The sequence below is a fragment of the Schistocerca nitens genome, chromosome 1 (assembly GCF_023898315.1).
Source record: "Schistocerca nitens isolate TAMUIC-IGC-003100 chromosome 1, iqSchNite1.1, whole genome shotgun sequence".
In the NCBI taxonomy this organism is placed as follows: domain Eukaryota; kingdom Metazoa; phylum Arthropoda; class Insecta; order Orthoptera; family Acrididae; genus Schistocerca; species Schistocerca nitens.
This window is the reverse complement of record NC_064614.1, coordinates 888,911,573-888,936,233: the sequence shown is the minus strand read 5'-3', so window position 1 is coordinate 888,936,233 and position 24,661 is coordinate 888,911,573. Positions and strand designations below refer to the sequence as shown.

General features: G+C 39.9%; 1 protein-coding gene across 1 annotated transcript in view; it reads right to left on the bottom strand.

The window, feature by feature from the left end:
* LOC126191621 (rotatin) overlaps nucleotides 1–24,661 on the bottom strand; it is a 378,723-nt gene that overhangs the window by 118,849 nt on the left and 235,213 nt on the right. The window contains exon 21 of the mRNA XM_049932539.1: nucleotides 5,861–5,978. Coding sequence (XP_049788496.1) covers nucleotides 5,861–5,978 — 118 coding nt within the window. The remainder of the gene's footprint in view (nucleotides 1–5,860; nucleotides 5,979–24,661) is intronic.

Below are 24,661 nucleotides of genomic sequence, written 5' to 3'. Positions count from 1 at the left end.
AGTAGCGATGGGCTGTCCACTATCACCAGTATTGGCCAATATGTTTATGGAGGCTTTTGGAGAAGAAGCTCTCTAGTTGGCAGTCTACAAGCCCTCTTGCTTTTTTTCGAAATGTAGACGACACATTCGTAATCAGGCCGTACAGACGAAGACAAACCGGTTGCAACGGCTACTATACCATATGTCGGGAACACATCAGCAAAGATCAGCAGAATACTCAGAAAATACAATGTCAAGTGCGTGTTTCGCCCTCCATCAAAAACAAAAACATTATTAGGATCAGTCAAGGATGACTTAGGACTTTAGAAACCGGGAGTTTACAGCATCCCTTGCCAGTTCTGGAAAACGTATGTAGGCCAGACCATGCGGACAGTACAGGAGAGATTTAGTGAACATAAACAGCACACAGACAACGCACAACCGACCGAGTACTCCATGGCAGAGCACTGCATCTCACATGGACATGACACGAACTACGATGGCACAAAGGTGTTACAGCAATCGAACACCTTTTGGGACTGTATCCTCAAAGAGGCAGTGTAGATCCGGCTGCATGAGGAACTAATAAATAAAGACAGCAGTTTCCAGTAAAGTAAGGCCTGGGATCCAGCTTTGAGAATGATTCAAACACGAGAGTCTACACAGAAATCCACTCCTGTCAGGACACTTGAAGAAGAAGAAGAAGGTGAAGCATTGTTACCACGATGGCAGAGTTCCGCAAGTGGCTGTGGCTGTGGAAGGGCTTTGGCCCATGATCTGTCGCGGAGTGCCGCACTTCCCCCACCCACCCAGCGCCACTCTTATTCCACCACCGGCCGCGGACTGCTCGGATGTGCCCAGACGGAGGATGCGGGAGAGGGGTGGACATTATATAAAGCCGGCATCCATCAGAGATCAATCAGACTCCAAGAATGCCTGAAGATGGCAAGAAGTCTACTTGCCAAAATATTGCGCCTTTTAGACGACGCCAAGAATGCCTGAAGATGGCAAGAAGTCTGCTTGCCAAAATATCGTGCCTTTTGGACGATGCAACCCGGCTGAATATCTGAGAAATTTTGAAGATTTCTGCACGCCAGAAAACCTTAGATCACACAAACAGTGAATGTACTAACAGTAAATAATACATCAGAGAGAAAATTTAACTTGCTAAAAACTGGTGTTATTAAATCCCATTTACTTCATGTGACATTATTATTTGCAAAGACGCCATCATTAGAAAATAATATTTTATTTGGAAATTTTGGACACAAGTTTTAAGTTCAACAACCATATATAGGTCCATTCAACAGTGAAACGGATAGCTCTAAAAGGGATAGTTACTTTAGAAAAATGTGGTAAAGTACAAAGGATGGCACTGAGAAATTGTTATATTTGGCAACTATGACAGGACATGATTTTCAGTTATACTATTTTTGGATGATGAACTGTGTGAAAATCATTAGCTAACAACAATACACTGAATCGTTTATGCCAAATTTAAATACATTACTGCCATTCAATCAAACTGCATTTCAAGATTATATGCATAAGCCAATATATAAGGCTCCATCCACAATGTTGGCAGTATTCCTTTTATGTTCCATAGGAACACTATCCGATGTAGACAGGTATTTGTAGAGAAGTGTCTGATCTAAACACACTGAATGCAATGGTTCTTATAAAATTATATTATTGTTGGTCCTGCTCAACGTGGGTTGCATTGTCATCATACACATTTACTCGTGGGCTAGGTGAAGGTAATGATGTGGTTTGTGGCTTCTATTTTTGCACATCTATCTCAATAATCTGCACACTCTCACTTCTCATACTTCCACTTGGACTGACAATTCATACACTTAGTCAGGAGTCCGCTGCTACATAGGATGTTCCCAGTATTGGAATGCCAGCTGTTACCATATTACTTGCTTGCCCAATGCCTAACTGCACTACAATTAACAGCTTCATCCCTTCTCTCTTCACATGGCATCAAAGACTTCTGATGTTACATTCTTAAGTACTTAAATGGCTCATAGCACTAAATCCAGATGGAAATCCAGTCAGAAGCTTCTGCAGCTTCACAAATTGTGAAGGTCTTCCATTGCCCCTTTGAATGCCCTGAGCAAACATTCAGTGGAGGACTTCCATCCCCATTGGTGTAGCAAAGTTGCACATCTGCCCCAGTCTATTCTGATCCAATTTAGTATGCACTAGTGTCATCAGCATATGTGAAAACCTCCTGGTCACTCCCAGGGAGATTTGAGTATCGGTGATACTTCATGGAAGACTACTCCTGCCATTGATCATTCCAGGTTTCTTACATGCCGAAATTATTGTCCTGCAAACTGATTCAATGTGTCATGATGGTTTTTTAGACCTCAGTCACTGGGGTTTTGATAATGAAATTCCTGACTGAATTGGTAACTTTGGATTGTTACTTATAAATTCTGATTCTTGTCCACATGTTCAGCAATACTGTGATCTTCTTATGGATAGTGGTGGAATACTAGTTAGTACCGGTAATCAGTGCTAGAACAGCAGTATTCTGTGACTGAGTGTGAAAGTGCTGCAGCTGATGATCTGAGGACTGTTGCAGTGGCACCCTAGGCAGTTCCTTTTAACTTATGGAGTACATTGTTCTGAGCTTTGATTTTAGATGCCACATTTTAGAGATGGAATTTATATGCCACACATTTGTCTAGGGCCACACTTATGTATTTTGGAGTGTTGCAGTATTGGAGAGTCAAGTGTCTAAATGTGATGTTAGGTTTGTAGTTTGCTTGTTTACTCTGTAGGCGGAATGTTGATACGATGGTGTTTTGAGGATCCGGTCAGAGAGAGTTGTGTCTGAGGTATTCATTCAACATCTTCAGGTCTGATGTTAGCGTTGTTTCGCTTCCCTACAGCTTTGATCCTGAGCAATCATAGCGATATCATCAGCGCAAATAAATTTCCTGGATTTTGATTCTGGAATGTCGTATTAAAAAGAAGTGGGTAAAACACAGCTGTGTGAAATACAATCACTTATTTTGTGAACACTGCTTTCACAGTTCTTTGAGAACACCTGAGAGTATTTACTGTTCAGCATGTTGCTATTTAGAGTGATTACTCTTTGATACAAAAGAATGGACAAGAAAACTGAGGGTCTGTTAGATGATGATCTGTTTGGTTTTAGGAAAGGTAGAGGCACCAGAGAGGCAGTTTTGACATTATGATTTATAATGGAAGCAAAGCTGAAGAAAATCAAGACATATTCATAGGATTTGTCAACCTGGAAAAATCTTTCAACAATGTAAAATGGTGCAAAATGTTCAAAATTCTGAGAAGAAAAATAGGAGTAAGCAGTAGGGAGAGATGGGTAATTGTTGAAGCTAGCACAGTGAAATAAGTAAATCTGAACATGGAAAATGTGCGAACAAGGCAAACTATGATTTAATATCCATTACACAGAAGAGTGCATTCACAATCGGTAGTTAAGGTGACGCCACAGAGCATACAAAACAGTCATAGAGGTCTATTACACTCTGTGCATAGCACTTTGCTGCATACACAGTCACATACAAAATTACTACTCATATATACCCAACAGTAATGTACAATATGTACAAGAACCAAGAGGGAACAAAGAGACTGGAAGACTAAGAATGAGTGAACAGATTAAAAAGGGTATAAGACAGGGATGTAATCTTTTGCTCCTACTGTTCAATGTATATATCGAAGAAGCAATGATGGAAAAACAGAAAGATTCAAGAGTGGGATTAAAATTCAAGGTGAAATGATACCAATGATAAGGATCACTGATGACACTGCCATCCTCAGTGAAAGTGAAGAAGAATTACAGGATGTATTGATTGGAATGAACACTCTAATGAGTACAGAATATGGATTGAGATTAAATTGAGGAATGACAACAGTAATGAGAAGTAGCAGAAATGAGAACAGTGAGAAATGTAAAGTCAGAACTGGGAATTATGAAGCATATGAAGTTAAGGAATTCTGCTGCCCAGGCAGCAAAATAGCCCAGGAAGACATAAAAAGCAGACTAGTGCTGGCCAAATGTGCATTCCCAGCGATTTGGAGCACGGCATTGTATGGTAGTGAAAGATGTGGGAAAACTGGAACATTTGAGATGTGGTGCTACAGAAGAATGTTGAAAATTCGGTGAACTGATAAGGTAAGAAATGAGGAGGTTCTCTGAAGAATTGGTGAGAGAAGGAATATACAGGAGACACTGACAAGAAGAAGGTTCATGATGATAGGACATCTGCTAAATCATCAATCAATAACTTCCATGGTAGTTGAGGGAGCAGTAGAGGATAAAACTATAAAGGAAGACAGAGATTGGAATACATCCTGTAAATAATTCATGGTGCGGTTTTATTTTTTTTTATTATCATCCCAATGATCACATTTGTGATATAGGATTTGTCAGGGTACATTTTAACAACATATAATATCTTTACAAAATTTGTATCTGTGCTGAATTCATATTAATCTGTCTTATGTTTAATACAATATACAACTAATAAGTGTTTTTATAACATAATTTCTTATGCACTGATGTAATTTCATTTGTCACATTAACTTAAACATATATTGTTATACAGTTGCGCAGAGATATTCACTTATGCTGTAATAACATTTGTCAAGCATGTGGTTCTTTACAACAGTTTTAAATTTATCCCCATTTTCCAGCTCTTTGATATGTTTTGGTAGTGCATTAAAAAGTTTGATGACTTGATTACATACATGTTTCTGGCTTCGGGTCCTTGATACAGCTTGTATGTGGAGATCTTTACATTGCCGTGTATTGTAATTATGGAAGTCTGTATTGGTTTTCATTTTGTCCTGATTTCTTTTGATCACCAACAGACATTTCAGAATGTATAATGATGGAATTGTTAAAATTTTCAATGCTTTAAAAAGGGGCCTACAATGTGTTTGAGGTGGGCTGTGGGTCATTATCCGAATAGCACGTTTTTGCAATTTGAAAATCTCATTTAGACGACAATTTGTTTTTCCTCAGAATACTATCCCATAGGATGCAATGGACTGAAAATAGCCAAAATATACTAATCTGGTACAGTCATTACTACAAACTCTTGAAATTATTCCAAGCACAAAACAAGCTGAATTTAGTTTTAGTGCTAAGCTCACCACATGGTCCTCCCAGTTAATCTTCTCATCTATGTGCATACCCAGTGCTACTCTGAGATGAAAAGGTGTGTGCAGGAGAAGAACTCGTGGTGGGCTGCATCAAAATGGTCATGTGACTGATGAAAAAGAAAGGTGGTTTCTGACATGGAGTGACACTGATGAATTTGAGCAGGAGTCTAATTCATTCAGTGCATTATTGGCTTACAGCCTAGGCTTAAAAAGATAAGGCTTTTTTTCTTATGTGTGAGCTTTTGTGAAGTTTGGAATGTTCAAGAGAGATACTAGTGGAATTAAAGCTGTGAGGGCAAGTCATGAGTCATGCTTGGATCACAAAGAGCACTGCCTATGAACAGTAAGATTCCGGGCTTGAATATAGGTACAGCACACACTTTTAACCTGTCATGAAGCTTGAAAACAATGTAGATCCTGCTACATGTGCATATGGGTTTTGAAATGCTTGGGGGTATATACTATAGCTGAATAAGTTTCAAAAGTACTCTTTTTAAAAAAAAAATTCTGTTATTTGTCAATTTATTAAGTGACTGTACTGAAATGGGGAAACAGAAGTCATTAATCCAAAACAATATGCTTACAATTTAAACTATGCTTGGAATGATCAGGATACAGAATACAATGGTTATAATTTTTATCAGCATGAATGAAATGATGACACCAGGAAACTACAATGATATTCTGCACTGCTTTAGAGTCTGAACTCGGTACTTACCTGTTTTAGGGCAGTAATAGATGCTGATGTTTTTCCTCGTATATGGCTGCTCAGATTTGTTAGTACAATTGCAGACTGCTCTCTTACAATGTTGGCTTCAGCATGGTCTAACAGAAAGCTGTAATTTATGAACATGAAATATGTTATGTATTAATTGATCCAAACTAGGGCCTGATGGAAAAAAGAGTTTATACTGAAGGATAACACCAACCGCTGTAATATCTCTCTCTCTCTCTCTCTCTCTCTCTCTCTCTCTCTCTCACACACACACACACACACACACACACACACACACACAAAAACACACAAGTTAATACAAGTAGGTACAAAACAATTATACAGGGTGATTCAAAAAGAATACCACAACTTTAAAAATGTGTATTTAATGAAAGAAACATAATATAACCTTCTGTTATACATCATTACAAAGAGTATTTAAAAAGGTTTTTTTTTCACTCAAAAACAAGTTCAGAGATGTTCAATATGGCCCCCTCCAGACACACGAGCAATATCAACCCGATACTCCAACTCGTTCCACACTCTCTGTAGCATATCAGGCGTAACAGTTTGGATAGCTGCTGTTATTTCTCGTTTCAAATCATCAATGGTGGCTGGAAGAGGTGGCCGAAACACCATATCCGATCCATCGCCTTTTCCCCCTAAGGTAAGTCTTTCCGCTCCCGGGATTGGAATGACTCCTTACCCTCTCCCTTAAAACCCACATCCTTTCGTCTTTCCCTCTCCTTCCCTCTTTCCTGATGAGGCAACAGTTTGTTGCGAAAGCTTGAATTTTGTGTGTATGTTTGTGTTCGTTTGTGTGTCTGTCAACCTGCCAGCACTTTCATTTGGTAAGTCTCATCATCTTTCTTTTTAGATATATTTTTTCCACATGGAATGTTTCTCTCTGTTATATTCATATCATTAATTTGAACCCAACAATGACGTTTGTTATTGTCACTGTTACATTTCGAAGTCTTTTCTGTCGTCTTATTTCCTCCTCCTGTTTTTGCCTGTAGTTTCCCTTTGTATTCACCTTCTCCTTTTTACCGTAATCCACTATACAATTTTATCCCGCCGATATATACTCAACAATACGTAATAATACGTAACCCACCTCCAAACCATAACCAAAAAATTTTTTCTTCCGCTACTGCTATAAAATCCACCGTTTCTAGTTCACAAACAGTTCCTTTCGGCTATTAAACAACCTTTTCGGCTAGTTTTAATAACTTTTGCTTTATTTCGATTTCCGTTTTTTCACATCACCGATCATTTTTAGCCGCTTCCCACAGGTTTTAACGTTATTATTTCTCCACCAGACAATTGTTAGCCTCATTTCCATAATCTGCCACCACCATACCACTACTTTTAATACATCCTCACGTAGTTTTTTCGAAATTTTCCCGAATTTCTCCACCCTTTAACGTGTTTTGGCGGCAACACAACCACCTAACCTTTATGCACATCGTTTTCTACCTACACTATTTCACCACAGGATCAACATAACCCAGCTCCAACCAACCCCTTTTCGCCTCTTTTCACACCGGATCTCCATTTGCTTTCTACTTCACCTTTATCTCTCCCCACATATTTTTATATTTATTTTTAGTGGTACATAAAGTTTTCTTTGATACACACTGTTAGGTAGCTTGCAGACTATGGTACAGATATAGGTATAGATTTTGTATGGGTAGCAATGCAGGATGTTCTGTAGAATTTTATGCGCTGTGCTCACAGGCGTATCCAAAGTTCGAGCAATTCCCTGTGTGATACATGTTTGCACACCAACGGGAGCTGAGCAGTTTATAAGTGATGAGCTGAGCAGTTTATAAGTGGTTGGAAGGAAAACATTAATTACACACGCATTAACCAGGAGAGCTTCTGGTACAAGATATTACACATAGTAAAAAAGTCAGAGCATCCATAATTACACCCAAGCAATGCAAAATATGCTTTAACAAGTGAGGCAAAGTTTTTAAATTCTCTTACCTTCACTAGAATCATGTCTGCACAAAACAAAAATTCAGAATCTATATTTGCAGTGGAACACATTTTAGCAGATGTCTGCACAAAACAAAAATTCAAAATCTATATTTGCAGTGGAAAACATTTTAGCAGCAGATGATGACGAGGTGTTGCCCGAGATTTTGTCGTCAGGTGTGCCAGCATTCAGTCTGAAGTTATATGTTCCACTACAGTGAGTTGGGCTTTTCTGGTATTTACAAACTTAATTTGAACCTTGTAGCTATTAGTCTTAGACAATTCAATTGGTGCCTTATTGTGACACAGTAATATGACAGGATCCTTCTTGGGGTGTGGAGATATTTCACTGTTTGATCTCTGAAGCCATAGAGCCTCTTAACATGCTGAGGTCTTGGCCATGCATTCAGCCTCAGTTGTGGATCAAGCTACTGTTGGCTGTTCCTTACTAAGTCAGAATATCACTATTCCTTGAGATATAAAAAGATATCCTGTTTTGACGTTCGATTCTCATAATCTCTGGCTCAGTATACATCACAACTACCTATTATGTGGCATTCCTCTTGCATTGGAATGAGACATTCGTAAGTCGTGTTCAAATAGCTCCATTTTTATGCTGGAGGACAGTGCAAGAGACGAATGAGGGCATTTTTGTCAGTAACTATCGAGTGTTTGAGAGTAAGAAGTGAACTATCAAGAGAGAGAAAGAAGAAGAGGCGTGTGAGAGGCAAGAACTGGGATTGCTTGGTTAACGATCTGAAGTGTTAATTTTTGTCATTTGGTATATTTTGTGATTACTGGGGGAGAAAAGAGTGACTCAATCTGATTTTCATGATATTGCATATTGCAATTAAATTTGTTGACATGAAATAATGACAAAATTTTGGTTTCATAATTGTACGAGCTTAAATACAGTATGTCAGATCCCTTAATCGGGCAGGTAGGTTAGAAAATTTAAAAAGGGAAATGGATAGGTTAAAGTTAGATATAGTGGGAATTAGTGAAGTTCGGTGGCAGGAGGAACAAGACTTTTGGTCAGGTGATTACAGGGTTATAAATACAAAATCAAATAGGGGTAATGCAGGAGTAGGTTTAATAATGAATAAAAAAATAGGAGTGCGGGTTAGCTACTACAAACAGCATAGTGAACGCATTATTGTGGCCAAGATAGACACAAAGCCCATGGCCTACTACAGTAGTACAAGTTCATATGCCAACTAGCTCTGCAGATGATGAAGAAATTGATGAAATGTATGATGAGATAAAAGAAATTATTCAGGTAGTGAAGGGAGACGAAAATTTAATAGTCATGGGTGACTGGAATTCGTCAGTAGGAAAAGGGAGAGAAGGAAACATAGTAGGTGAATATGGATTGGGGGGAAGAAATGAAAGAGGAAGCCGCCTTGTAGAATTTTGCACAGAGCATTACTTAATCATAGCTAACACTTGGTTCAAGAATCATAAAAGAAGGTTGTATACCTGGAAGAATCCTGGAGATACTAAAAGGTATCAGATAGATTATATAATGGTAAGACAGAGATTTAGGAACCAGGTTTTAAATTGTAAGACATTTCCAGGGGCAGATGTGGATTCAGACCACAATCTATTGGTTATGAACTGCAGATTGAAACTGAAGAAACTGCAAAAAGGTGGGAATTTAAGGAGATGGGACCTGGATAAACTGAAAGAACCAGAGGTTGTAGAGAGTTTCAGGGAGAGCATAAGGGAACAATTGACAGGAATGGGGGAAAGAAATACAGTAGAAGAAGAATGGGTAGCTCTGAGGGATGAAGTAGTGAAGGCAGCAGAGGATCAAGTAGGTAAAAAGACGAGGGCTAATAGAAATCCTTGGGTAACAGAAGAAATATTGAATTTAATTGATGAAAGGAGAAAATATAAAAATGCAGTAAATGAAGCAGGCCAAAGGGAATACAATCGTCTCAAAAATGAGATCGACAGAAAGTGCAAAATGGCTAAGCAGGGATGGCTAGAGGACAAATGTAAAGATGTAGAGGCTTGTCTCACTAGGGGTAAGATAGATACTGCCTACAGGAAAATTAAAGAGACCTTTGGAGAGAAGAGAACCACTTGTATGAATATCAAGAGCTCAGATGGCAACCCAGTTCTAAGCAAAGAAGGGAAGGCAGAAAGGTGGAAGGAGTATATAGAGGGTTTATACAAGGGCGATGTACTTGAGGACAGTATTATGGAAGTGGAAGAGGATGTAGATGAAGATGAAATGGGAGATAAGATACTGCGTTAAGAGTTTGACAGAGCACTGAAAGACCTGAGTCGAAACAAGGCCCCGGGAATAGATAACATTCCATTAGAACTACTGATGGCCTTGGGAGAGCCAGTCATGACAAAACTCTACCATCTGGTGAGCAATATGTATGAGACAGGCGAAATACCCACAGACTTCAAGAAGAATATAATAATTCCAATCCCAAAGAAAGCAGGTGTTTACAGATGTGAAAATTACCGAACTATCAGTTTAATAAGTCACAGCTGCAAAATACTAACGCGAATTCTTTACAGACGAATGGAAAAACTGGTAGAAGCGGACCTCGGGGAAGATCAGTTTGGATTCCGTGGAAATGTTGGAACACGTGAGGCAATACTAACCTTACGACTTATCTTAGAAGAAAGATTAAGAAAAGGCAAACCTACGTTTCTAGCCTTTGTAGACTTAGAGAAAGCTTTTGACAACGTTAACTGGAATACTCTCTTTCAAATTCTGAAGGTAGCAGGGGTAAAATACAGGGAGCGAAAGGCTATTTACAATTTGTACAGAAACCAGATGGCAGTTATAAGAGTCGAGGGGCATGAAAGGGAAGCAGTGGTTGGGAAAGGAGTGAGACAGGGTTGTAGCCTCTCCCCGATGTTATTCAATCTGTATATTGAGCAAGCAGTAAAGGAAACAAAAGAAAAATTCGGAGTAGGTATTAAAATTCATGGAGAAGAAGTAAAAACTTTGAGGTTCGCCGATGACATTGTAATTCTGTCAGAGACAGCAAAGGACTTGGAAGAGCAGTTGAACGGAATGGACAGTGTCTTGAAAGGAGGATATAAGATGAACATCAACAAAAGCAAAACGAGGATAATGGAATGTAGTCAAATTAAATCGGGTGATGCTGAGGGGATTAGATTAGGAAATGAGACACTTAAAGTAGTAAAGGAGTTTTGCTATTTAGGGAGTAAAATAACTGATGATGGTCGAAGTAGAGAGGATATAAAACGTAGACTGGCAATGGCAAGGAACTCGTTTCTGAAGAAGAGAAATTTGTTAACATCGAGTATAGATTTAAGTGTCAGGAAGTCGTTTCTGAAAGTATTTGTATGGAGTGTAGCCATGTATGGAAGTGAAACATGGACGATAACCAGTTTGGACAAGAAGAGAATAGAAGCTTTCGAAATGTGGTGTTACAGAAGAATGCTCAAGATAAGGTGGGTAGATCACGTAACTAATGAGGAGGTATTGAATAGGATTGGGGAGAAGAGAAGTTTGTGGCATAACTTGACTAGAAGAAGGGATCGGTTGGTAGGACATGTTTTGAGGCATCAAGGGATCACAAATTTAGCATTGGAGGGTAGCGTGGAGGGTAAAAATCGTAGAGGGAGACCAAGAGATGAATACACTAAGCAGATTCAGAAGGATGTAGGTTGCAGTAGGTACTGGGAGATGAAGAAGCTTGCACAGGATAGAGTAGCATGGAGAGCTGCATCAAACCAGTCTCAGGACTGAAGACCACAACAAATATATATATATATATATATATATATATATATATATATATATATATATATATATATATATATATATATATATTCCCCCCCCCCACTTGACATGGAAAAACAACTGTGAATGATTCCTCTTTCACCATATGTAGTATGTTAATGAAGCCTATAAACTTGTGATCAGCTCTTGTCTCTGAGAAGGAATAATCTGTTGTTATAACCATTACATGTTTACATTGACATCTCCATGCTGTCAATTGCTCAATGTCAATTTTTTATTTTCCAAAGCTCCAGCTCTTGCATAGTTTCAGCTAAATTGTGAGGAATTACACAGTGAACTTTCAAGATAACATTGACCATTTGCCACCCAACCACCTAATGTTATTAGCCACATCCCATAACCAAATAGCCCTTTTCATTGAAGACAATCATACTTGGAGCTCTGAGTATACATTTATACTCAGCAGTTCACCTTGCAGTGTGTGACAGGAAGTACTTCTATTACCACTGTCATTTCTTTCGTTCCCTGTTACATTTGAAAAAGGTGCCAGGGTTTGCCACAAGTTCTGGAAATCAGGGAATTTCAAACATACCAGGGAAATTTGAAGAAAAAAAAAATACACTGGAAAAAATCTCATTTTTATCTCAGTTGCCTGAAATTGTTTGTATACTGAGATGCCATTCTTCATTGGTGGCTGGGCACGGCTGAGTATGTACACCATTTCCTGACTCTTTCATTCTTATTGCTTCTCCCCTTCCCACCCTCCTCTCAGCTAGCAGTCAGTGCTGTCACCACTACTTGCTGCTAGTATAGCAGCTGCCAATTAGAGGCAGGGCGGTGTGAGGAGTGGTTTGTTTGTATTTGATTCTCAGAGCTTGTTGCCGCAGCAGCCAGAGACAATGATCATACGTGCATGAGGTGTGTCTGATTGAATGTGTGTTCGCTCTTGTTTTCTGACAAAGGCTATGGCCAAAAATTTACTTGTGAGTGTGAGATTATCATTTCAATGTGCCTGTCTGTGATTCAGCGATCATCTTTATGGTGAGTTGTTACCTATGCTCATTAGTATTGATTCTCACCGTATTTGCGCATGCCATCTGTGGCCTGGGTGATCACCGCGGTCTCATTTCATCAACATGTTGTCTGTGACAAGAGAATAGCTGGCCACACGAGTGAACTTTCATGACAGGCCAAAACCTCAGGCCATTTCTGTGGGTATCTCTAACGGATTGAGCTTTCTGATCCGAAGCACATAGTTTCCCACTAATGTGCAGCCCCTGCCTGTCATATCTAGTCTCACCGATCTGCTCGCAAGCTGGATCTGTCTGTGTGTGGCATAATGCAGCAGATTTTCACGGTTTATCCATGGACCCAGGACTGTGGTGCTCCTCGGCAGGCCAGAGGCCACAGGCGATGGATTTCAGGAATTGCAACTGTCTCACCACAAGTACATTGTACAATGTGGCGTTTTATAGACATTTTATTTATTCTAGTACATTTTGGCACTTCAAAAGTAGTATATTAGGAATTATGGACAATAAGAAGAAGAAAATTGTGGCAGTCACTGGCAGTTTGTACGCTATGTACTCGTGTATTTCTTGAAATAAAAATCACATAATACCTGTTGAATAATAGACATAACACAGTGGGTAATAACCAACAATAATGAACATAGTAGAGCTAACATTTTATTCATGGTCACCTACAGTGTTGGTTTACACAACTCTTCCCCACCTTATACATTTCTTTCAAGAGGTCTACTTTTTTCTGGGGTTGTTTCTAAAAACAGTGAAGGTATTTTAAATCTGTCTTGAGACTCCAACAAAATACGTATTTTGTCACCAGATGTGTTTCGCTTTATTGAAATAAAACAACATCAGTGGTCTTGATGAAACATATATACCATTTGGCTTCTTTCTCCATGTAAAAGCAGTTCATTACACAAGATGTTGACGTTAGAACTTAAGATTTTTGCTCACACATTTAGAAATACAGAAGTCCTTACATTTTTTTTATCAGGGAAAATGCTAAAACTTGTCTGAAAATCAGGGAAACATCAGGGAATTTCACTTGGGGAAACTTGTGGCAACCCTGGGTGTGTGGTAAGGACAGCTACCAGTAAGGTTCTGTATGCCCTCTGATTGCTCTCCCTCCCCTCCTACCCCGGTTATTCAATCACCGTTGTATAACTTGTTCTGAGACCACAAAGAATAGCATCTACAGCATTGGCACTATTTCCAAGAACCAAATACAGAAACATGGTGGCCGTAAATAACATTGAACCAGTATTTTATTGATATAGAAAACTCTTTTTCTATATAAAAAGGAACTGTACTTACCAAATGCTAGGAGTAAGAGAAAGCCTGCTTCTTTCCACCTTTTTTTCCTTTCTGTAAGTTATGAGTCAGTCTATTTTCAATATTTTCTGGATTTGAGAAGTACAGTTATTTCATATGCATGCAGTCACGCAGGTAGTAAAAGGCATTTGTTGTTGTGGTCTTCAGTACGAATACTGGTTTCATGCCACTCTCCACATTATTCTATCATGTGCAGGTCTCTACATCTCTACATAATTAACGCAACCTACGAGGGTGAATCAAATATAAATGGGATTTTATTTTTTTAAATTAATTTATTGAAAAACAAAAGCCAGTTTCAATTTATTTTTCCACATAGTTTCCTGCTTTAGAGACACATTTTTTCTAGTGAGAAGGAAGGTTTTTCATTGGAGCATCGTAGTGTGAAGCTGGTTGTGTCTGGAACCAGTTGTGCACAAATTCCTTCATACCTTCATAATCTTCAAATTGGTGCCGACTTGTAAGGTCCTTAGGCAGTCGAAACAAATGGAAATCGCAGGGTGATAGGCCTGGGTTGTAAAGGGGATGACCACATTGAATCCAGTGCATTTCCTGTATTTTGGAGACTGTTAGAGATGGAGTATGGGGTCCGACATTGCTGTGGATGAGGACTACCCATCGAATTGATTGGTCTCATCTTTTGTGGTGAACCTTGCCAGCTGACAGTGAAGTCTTGACTCTCACTGGGACTTCCTCCCCTTTTCTCCACCATTCTTTACTGGCTTGTTTGGATTTTAGAGTGTAGTAGTGGACCCACATTTCATCGCAGGTAACAGTCCGACTCAAAAATGCATCACCTTCTTGCACAAACCGTGCTGTAAGCCTCTCAGGCCTCCAAACATCTCAACTTATGGTTTTTTATCAGAATTTGAGGAACCCATCTGGAGCACATTTTATGGAACTGTAGGTCATTTGTGATGATCACTTGACATCTCCCATAGCTTATTCCTGTGCTGCGATTTCTGATACTCTCAACCATCAATTGCCTTCAAGAATGCCTCAAACCACATGAATGTTTTCGTCTGTGATGCTGGTCCGAGGATGTTGCTCGTGTTGTTGATTTTCCACATGTTTTTGTCCCATACAACTCTTTATGCCGGGTAAACACAGGTGTCCTTGACAATGTTTGTTCACTAAACTTTGCAGTCAATCTCTAAAAAATTTCTGTCGCTTGAACTCCTTCATCAGCAAGAAATTTTGTAATTATGCCTTGCACAGTGGAGTGGGTGCACATGTTGTTCAGACATTGCGTGTGTTGCTGACGAAGCTGTTGGAAGTATGTAACATACGGCTCTCCCACTCCTAATGGTCCCACCCAAGACTACTAGAAGTGCGTGTCCAGTTTGCCCAACTGCTGATACTCAGGAACAAAACTCCCATTTATATTTTATTCGCCCTCCCACATACACTTTAACTTGCTTGTTGCAGTCATGTGTTGGTCTGTGTGTACAGTTCATAACCACCCACACTTCCCTCCCTTAGCAAATTAACTATTCCATGATTCCTCAAGTTGTGTCCTATCAAACTATCCATTCATGAAATGAATTTGTGCCTTAAATGTTCTTTTCTCCTCAATTTGATTTAGTACCTCTTCATTAGTTAATCTGCCCATCTAATCTATAACATTCTTCTTTAGTACCACATTTCAAAAGCTTTTACTCTTTTGTTCTCTGTATTGTTTGTCATCTACATTTCACTTCCCTGTAAGGCTACACTCAAGCAAATGATTTCAGAAAAGTCTTATCGTTGACCTATCTTCTAAGATAAGTCATTGCACATATTCCTACATTTCTCTGGAATCCAAATTGATCTCCTTGCCACTTGTTTCATTCTTCTGTTTATAATTCATGTCAGTAGCCGGTGACACCTACTTACTACACTCATAATTCAATAATTCTTATATTTGTTGGCACCAGCCTTTTTGGTAGTAAGATTATTACATTCTTCTTGTAGTCTTGGGATATTTCTCCCATCTCATATATGCTATGTGCTAAGTGGAACAGTATTGTCATGGCTGATAGTTGCAAGGATCTTAGTGATTCTAAGGGAATATCATATACTCCAGGTGCCTTTTTTCGACTTAGGTCTTTCAGTTATCTCTCAAGTTTGTCTCGCAGTGTTGCATCACCTATCTCAACTTCATCCCTGTCCCTTTCCGTAACACTGTCTTCAAGTTCCTTTCTTCTATATAACGTTCTTATGTATTGCTTCCCCCTTGCACCCTTGCCTTCTTTGTGTAGTTCTGTGCCACTATCGTAGTTTTTAATGTTCATACATCAGCTTCTCTCTTCTTCAAAGTTTCTTTAAATTTCCTTTATACAACATCTACCTTTTATACAGTCATCCATGCCTCTGCAGCTTAGCACTTCTCCTCTAGTTATTCTGCTTTGTCAATTTGCGCTTTCTATGATAGCCTCATTTTTTAGACATCTGTGTTCACTTTTGCCTGCTTCATTTATTGCAATTTTATATTTTCTCATTTCATTAATTATATTTATTATCTTGACTGTTATTCATGGTTTCCTACTGGACCTTGTGTTTTTGTCAACTTGTTTCTCTGCTGTCTTCACAATTTCAATTTCAGAACTGCCCATGCATTGTATTTTTTATACCTATTCCAGTTATATTTGGTTGTTTTAAATTATCCATGTCCCATGTCTATAATTTTCTACCTTTCTCCAGTTTCTTCACTTTGTCTACATTTTGTTACTAATAAACTGTGGCAACCGTTCTCATTTGCTCCTGGAAATGCTTTGCTATTTAAAATTTGGATTATAGATCTCTATATTAACATGGAATACTCTCTTTCAGATTCTGAATGTGGCAGGGGTGAAATACAGGGAACGAAAGGCTATTTACAATTTGTACAGACACCAAATGGCAGTTATAAGAGTTGAGGGGCATGAAAGGGAAGCAATGGTTGGGAAGGGAGTGAGACAGGGTTGTAGCCTCTCCACAATGTTATTCAATCTGTATATTGAACAAGCAGTGAAGGAAACAAAAGAAAAATTCGGAGTAGGTATTAAAATCCATGGAGAAGAAATAAAAACCTTGAGGTTCGCCGATGACATTGTAATTCTGTCAGAGACAGACTTGGAAGAGCAGTTGAACGGAATGGATAGCGTCTTGAAAGGAGGATATAAGATGAACATCAACAAAAGCAAAACGAGGATAATGGAATGTAGTCAAATTAGGTCGGGAGACGCTGAGGGTATTAGATTAGGAAATGAGACACCTAAAGTAGTAAAGGAGTTTTGCTATTTGGGGAGCAAAATAACTGATGATGGTTGAAGTAGAGAGTATATAAAATGTAGACGGGCAATGGCAAGGAAATCGTTTCTGAAGAAGAGAAATTTGTTAACATCGAGTATAGATTTAAGTGTCAGGAAGTCGTTTCTGAAATTATTTGTATGGAGTGTAGCCATGTATGGAAGTGAAACATGGACAATAAATAGTTTGGACAAGAAGAGAATAAAAGCATTCGAAATGTGGTGGTGCAGAAGAATGCTGAAGATTAGACGGGTAGATCACATAACTAATGAGGATGTATTGATTAGGATTGGGGAGAAGAGAAGTTTGTGGCAAAACTTGACTAGAAGAAGGGATCGATTGGTAGGACATGTTCTGAAGCATCAAGGGATCACCAATTTAGCATTGTAGGGCAACATGGAGGGTAAAAATCGTAGAGGGATATCAAGAGATGAATACACCACGCAGATTCAGAAGGATGTAGGTTGCAGTATGTACTGGGCGATGAAGAAGCTTGCACAGGATAGAGTAGCATGGAGAGCTGCATCAAACCAGTCTCAGGACTGAAGACCACAACAACATATTAACATGATGTACTCTGAACCCTTCTGGTATCTTCAGGTCTCCTTCACCTATACAGTCTTATTTCAAGATTCTTGAACCAAATATTAGCAATGATTAAATTATGCTTTGTGAAAAATTTTATCAGATTGCTTCCCCTTTCATTCGTTGCTCCCAGTACATGCTCTCATTCCATTTTTTCCTTCTCATCCTTTTTCCACTATCTCATTCCTTTCCTGCCACCACATTTACAGTTTCGTCTCCGTTAATGTTCTGAACAATTTCTTTTATCTCACCATCCATTTTTTGCTGAGCTGGTGAGCATACATACTTGTATTACTCTGGTGGTTAATGGCATTGTATCTATCATAACTGCAATAAGCTGTTCACTGTGCGTGCATAGAAGTTTCCAAGTATTCCTATTTTCTTGTTCATTTTTAGGTCTGCTCCTGCATTACATTAATTTGAGATGACCGCCTCTTGTCAGCAAGTGCATGCTAATCAGGCCTTTTAACAGATGCCCATCTAATGTGATTGCACCTATGCTACAGCTACCTGTTTCATTGAGGCATGCAAGCCAACCCACTGCAGTAAGGTCTTGAAGTGAGGGGTGAAGCAGTGAAATGTACAGAAATACAGGGTGATTCAAAAAGAATACCACAACTTTAGGAATTTAAAACTCTGCAACGACAAAAGTCAGAGCTAAGCACTATCTGTCGGCGAATTAAGGGAGCTATAAAGTTTCATTTAGTTGTACATTTGTTCGCTTGAGGCGCTGTTGACTAGGCGTCAGCGTCAGTTGATGCTAAGATGGCGACCGCTCAACAGAAAGCTTTTTGTGTTTTTGAGTACGGCAGAAGTGAATCGACGACAGTTGTTCAGCGTGCATTTCGAACGAAGTATGGTGTTAAACCTCCTGATAGGTGGTGTATTAAACATTGGTATAAACAGTTTACAGAGAATGGGTGTTTGTGCAAAGGGAAAAGTTCTGGACGGCCGAGAACGAGTGATGAAAATGCAGCACGCATCCAGCAAGCATTTGTTCGCAGCCCAGGAAAATCGACTCGCAGAGCTAGCAGAGAGCTGCAAATTCCACAATCAACTGTATGGAGAGTCCTACGAAAAAGGTTAGTCATGAAACCTTATCGTCTACCTGAGGCGATCGCCTTTTCCCTCTCCCTTTGTTTTTAGATGTGTGTGTGTATATATATATATATATATATATATATATATATATATATATATATATAAATAAAAAAGCGCTGGCAGGTCGATAAGACACACAAACAAACACAAACATACACACAAAATTCTAGCTTTCGCAACAAACGGTTGCTTCGTCAGGAAAGAGGGAAGGAGAGGGAAAGATGAAAGGAAGTGGGTTTTAAGGGAGAGGGTAAGGAGTCATTCCAATCCCGGGAGCGGAAAGACTTACCTTAGGGGGAAAAAAAGGACGGGTATACACTCGCACACACACATATCCATCCGCATATACACAGACATAAGCAGACATTTGTAAAGGCAAAGAGTTTGGACAGAGATGTCAGTCGAGGCGGAAGTACAGAGGCAAAGGTGATGTTGAAAGACAGGTGAGGTACGAGCGGCGGCAAATAGAAATTGGAGATTAGCGGAGATTGAGGCCTGGCGGATAGCGAGAAGAGAGGATATGCTGAAGGGCAAGTTCCCACCTCCGGAGTTCTGACAGGTTGGTGTTAGTGGGAACTATCCAGATAACCCGGACGGTGTAACACTGTGCCAAGATGTGCTGGCCGTGCACCAAGGCATGTTTAGCCACAGGGTGATCCTCATTACCAACAAACACTGTCTGCCTGTGTCCATTCATGCGAATGGACAGTTTGTTGCTGGTCATTCCCACATAGAATGCATCACAGTGTAGGAAGGTCAGTTGGTAGATCACGTGGGTGCTTTCACACGTGGCTCTGCCTTTGATCGTGTACACCTTCCGGGTTACAGGACTGGAGTAGGTGGTGGTGGGAGGGTGCATGGGACAGGTTTTACACCGGGGGCGGTTACAAGGGTAGGAGCCAGAGGGTAGGGAAGGTGGTTTGGGGATTTCATAGGGATGAACTAAGAGGTTACGAAGGTTAGGTGGACGGCGGAAAGACACTCCAGGTGGAGTGGGGAGGATTTCATGAAGGATGGATCTCATTTCAGGGCAGGATTTGAGGAAGTCGTATCCCTGCTGAAGAGCCACATTCAGAATCTGATCCAGTCCCGGAAAGTATCCTGTCACAAGTGGGGCACTTTTGGGGTTCTTCTGTGGAAGGTTCCGGGTTTGAGGAGATGAGGAAGTGGCTCTGGTTATTTGCTTCTGTACCAGGTCGGGAGGGTAGTTACGGGATGCGAAAGCTGTTTTCAGGTTGTTGGTGTAATGGTTCAAGGATTCCGGACTGGAGCAGATTCATTTGCCACGAAGACCTAGGCTGTAGGGAAGGGACCGTTTGATGTGGAATGGGTGGCATCAAACGGTCCCTTCCAAACACAAACATACACACAAAATTCAAGCTTTCGCAACAAACTGTTGCCTCATCAGGAAAGAGGGTGGAGAGGGAAAGACAAAAGGATGTGGGTTTTAGGGAGAAGGTAAGGAGTCATTCCAATCCCGGGAGCGGAAAGACTTACCTTATGGGGAAAAAAGGACGGGTATACACTCGCACACACACACACATCCATCCACACATATACAGACACAAGCAGACATCTCACAAGCAGACATATTTAAAGACATATATATATATATATATATATATATATATATATATATATATATATATATATATATATATACGAGAGTTGGAACTTAAATAGTGGCAACTATTCTTTCACAAGTGATACAAAAGAGTTACATGTTTGCACCTGTTACTGTCCTTCAAAGTAGTCACCAGCGTTGTGTAGAACCTGTTGCCAGTGATGTGGAAGGTGTAGTATACTGTTAGCACAGCTTATTCTGTTGATGGTGCGAATGGAGGTCTGAAGTCATGGTGATTCTCGTGTACAACTGTGATGGTGTTATCCTAATGCATTATGTTCCTCCATGGCAGATCGTCAGTGCACGTTTTTGGAGCATCACCTGCGACCAGCTTTAAGATAGAAGCGGCGACACTTACTGCGCAACACACCCATCATTTTGGACGACAATGCGTGGGCACATACAGCGCAAGCTGTGGCTGCTCTGTTCTGTCGATGGGACTAGGAAATACTGTACCATGTTGTGGTCTTCAGTCCTGAGACTGGTTTGATGCAGCTCTCCATGCTACTCTATCCTGTGCAAGCTTCTTCATCTCCCAGTACCTACTGCAAACTACATCCTTCTGAATCTGCTTGGTGTATTCATCTCTTGGTCTCCCTCTACGATTTTTACCCTCCATGCTACCCTCCAATACTAAATTGATGATCCGTTCATGCCTCAGAACATGCCCTACCAACCGATCCCTTCTTCTAGTCAAGTTGTGCCACAAATTTCTCTTCTCCCCAATCCTATTCAACACCTCCTCATTAGTTACGTGATCTACCCATATAATCTTCAGCATTCTTCTGTAGCACCACATTTCAAAAGCTTCTATTCTCTTCTTGTACAAACTATTTATCGTCCATGTTTCACTTCCATACATGGCTACACTCCATACAAATCATTTCAGAAACGACTTCCTAACACTTAAATCTATACTCGATGTTAACAAATTTCTCTTCTTCAGAAACGCTTTCCTTGCCATTGCCAGTCCACATTTTATATCCTCTCTACTTCGACCATCATCAGTTATTTTGCTCCCAAATAGCAAAACTCCTTTACTACTTTAAGTGTCTCATTTCCTAATCTAATATCCTCAACATCACCCAACTTAATTCGACTACATTCCATTATCCTCGTTTTGCTTTTGTTGATGTTCATCTTATATCCTCCCTTCAAGACACTATCCATTCCGTTCAACTGCTCTTCCAAGTCCTTTGCTGTCTCTGACAGAATTAAAATGTCATCGACAAACCTCAAAGTTTTTATTTCTTCTCCATGGATTTTAATACCTACTCCGAATTTTTCTTTTGTTTCCTTCACTGCTTGCTCAATATACAGATTGAATAACATTGTGGAGAGGCTACAACCCTGCCTCACTCCCTTCCCAACCACTGCTTCCCTTTCATGCTCCTGGGCTCTTATATCTGCCATCTGGTTTCTGTCAAATTGTAAATAGCCTTTCGCTCCCTGTATTTCACCCCTGCCACCTTCAGAATTTGCAAGAGAGTATTCCGGTCAACATTGTCAAAACTTCCTCTAAGTCTACAAATGCTAGAAATGTAGGTTCGCCTTTCCTTAATCTTTCTTCTAAGATAAGGCGTAAGGTCAGTATTGCCTCACATGTTCCAACATTTCTACGGAGTCCAAACTGATCTTCCCCGAGGTCGGCTTCTACCAGTTTTTCCATTTGTCTGTAAAGAATTCATGTTAGCATTTTGCAGCAGTGACTTATTAAACTGATATTTCGGTAATTTTCACACCTGTCAACACTTGCTTTCTTTGGGATTGGAATTATTATATTCTTCTTGAAATCTGAGGGTATTTCGCCTGTCTCATACATCTTGCTCAGCAGATGGTAGAGTTTTGTCAGGGCTGGCTCTTGCAAGGCTATCAGTAGTTCTAATGGAATGTTGTTTACTCCCGGGTCCTTGTTTCGGCTTAGGTCTTTCAGTGCTCTTTCTAGCTCTTCATGCAGTATCATATCTTCCATTTCATCTTCAACTACATCCTCTTCCATTTCCATAATATTGTCCTCAAGTACATCACCCTTGTACAGACCCTCTATATACTCCTTCCACCTTTCTGCTTTCTCTTCTTTGCTTAGAAATGGGTTTCCATCTGAGCTTTTGATATTCATACAGGTGGTTCTCTTTTCTCCAGAGGTCTCTTTAATTTTTCTGTAGGCAGTATCTATCTTACCCCTAGTGATATGCGCCTCTACAACCTTACATTTGTCCTCTAGCCATCCCTGCTTAGCCATTTTGCACTTCCTGTCGATCTCATTTTTGAAGCGTTTGTATTCCTTTTTGCCTGCTTCATTTACTGCATTTTTATATTTTCTCATTTCATCAATTAAATTCAATATATCTTCTGTTACCCAAGGATTTCTACTAGCCCTCGTCTTTTTACCTACTTGATCCTCTGCTGCCTTCACTACTTCATCCCTCAGAGTTACCCATTTTTCTTCTACTGTATTTCTTTCCCCCATTCCTGTCAATTGTTCCCTCATGCTCTCCCTGAAACTCTGTACAGCCTCTGGTTTAGTCAGTTTATCCAGGTCCCATCTCCTTAAATTCCTACCTTTTTGCAGTTTCTTCAGTTTTAATCTACAGTTCATAACCAATAGATTGTGGTCAGAATCAACATCTGCCCCTGGAAATGTCTTACAATTTAAAAACTGGTTCCTAATCTCTGTCTTACCATTATATAATCTATCTGATACCTTCTAGTATCTCCAAGATTCTTCCATGTATACAACCGTCTTTCATGATTCTTGAACCAATTCTTGGATTGATAGGGGAGATATAGAAGATTCAGTTATAAGAAGTGCGTTTTGTCAGGGGATTGTGTAGTGAATAGTGGCAGAATAGTGGGGCAGGCAAAATAATGTAATGGAATGGAAACTGATTAGTGATTGCTGACTGAATAATTAAAAAAATGGAAAGAACAATTGAAAGAAATTGGAAGGTACACATATCCTGGGTGAAGTTTAACTGGCACTAATATCAACAAACCTTCAATGTCAATACATTTTAGATCAACATTCATTATTTAAAGTGATGTACTTCTCCTCAACAGTTCCACTGTGCATAAAGCTGATTATGAAAATGCTTTTAGCAGATTGCCTCCTCCGCTGCTCATGCAAATTCCTCTTGTCTGCTTCAATCTTCTTAATGCTGCAGGATTGTCAGAGCGGGCAAAATGATGAACAGCCGGGGTTTTTGGCTGTATATTTTTGAACAGTACTGGCACAGCTGAGTTCATCACACGTCAAATAGGTGAAGATACAGAAATTAATCAATTGAAGAGCGTATCTCCGCTCTTCTTTCTATAAAAACATTATCTTTTCCATAAAATAACTTATTACGTTGCCGTTGGCTCCCCCCCCCCCCCCCCCCCCCCCCCCCCACACACACACACTGTGTACTGACGTTGTGTGGAGGTCCACAGTGTCTGAGCTTATTTCCCTTTCTGAGGGTTCATAACCCTGGCCAGTATGGGCATAGCCTTTATTTCCGGTCATTGGAGTTATCCCGTATGGTTATCAATTTATGTGGGCGTGTCAGCTTCCTTTAACACATACATACATATGTTTTCTTTCATAACAAAGTGCTTGCTGTAACCGCATAGTCCCATTGCTGTCAGTCAATATCTGCACAGCGTTTAGCTTGCGAAGCTTGCATGCGCAGCTCAACGCCCGTTACCATTCCAGCTTGCTCTCACATGTTTAATACAAAGCCAGAATGTCCATGTTGTGCATTCACAGCAGCTTTCACTGCACAAATTCGTGAAGCTTGTGTTCAGCCAGTGCCACCTAAATGACATGATTTAGGTAGTGTTGGTTCAGTGGCATGACCTTCGATGTGGTGACAAGTGGTTTCCATATCAGTGTCCCAAGAAATTTATTTCACTTCATCACTCTCACTTATTCAGTGGGGACACCAGCCATACATCCACTGACAAGGTAACTTTCTTGCCGCTTTCATGACACTTCTGAGCACAGAAAATTCATGTTTTTACGACGTTGTTGAGCACAGAAAATTCATGTTTATTCATGTTTTTACGACATGTTCGAGCACAGAAAATTCAGGTTACACCGCGCGCGCACACACACACACACACACACACACACACACACACACACACACAACGCTTTGCAGCCA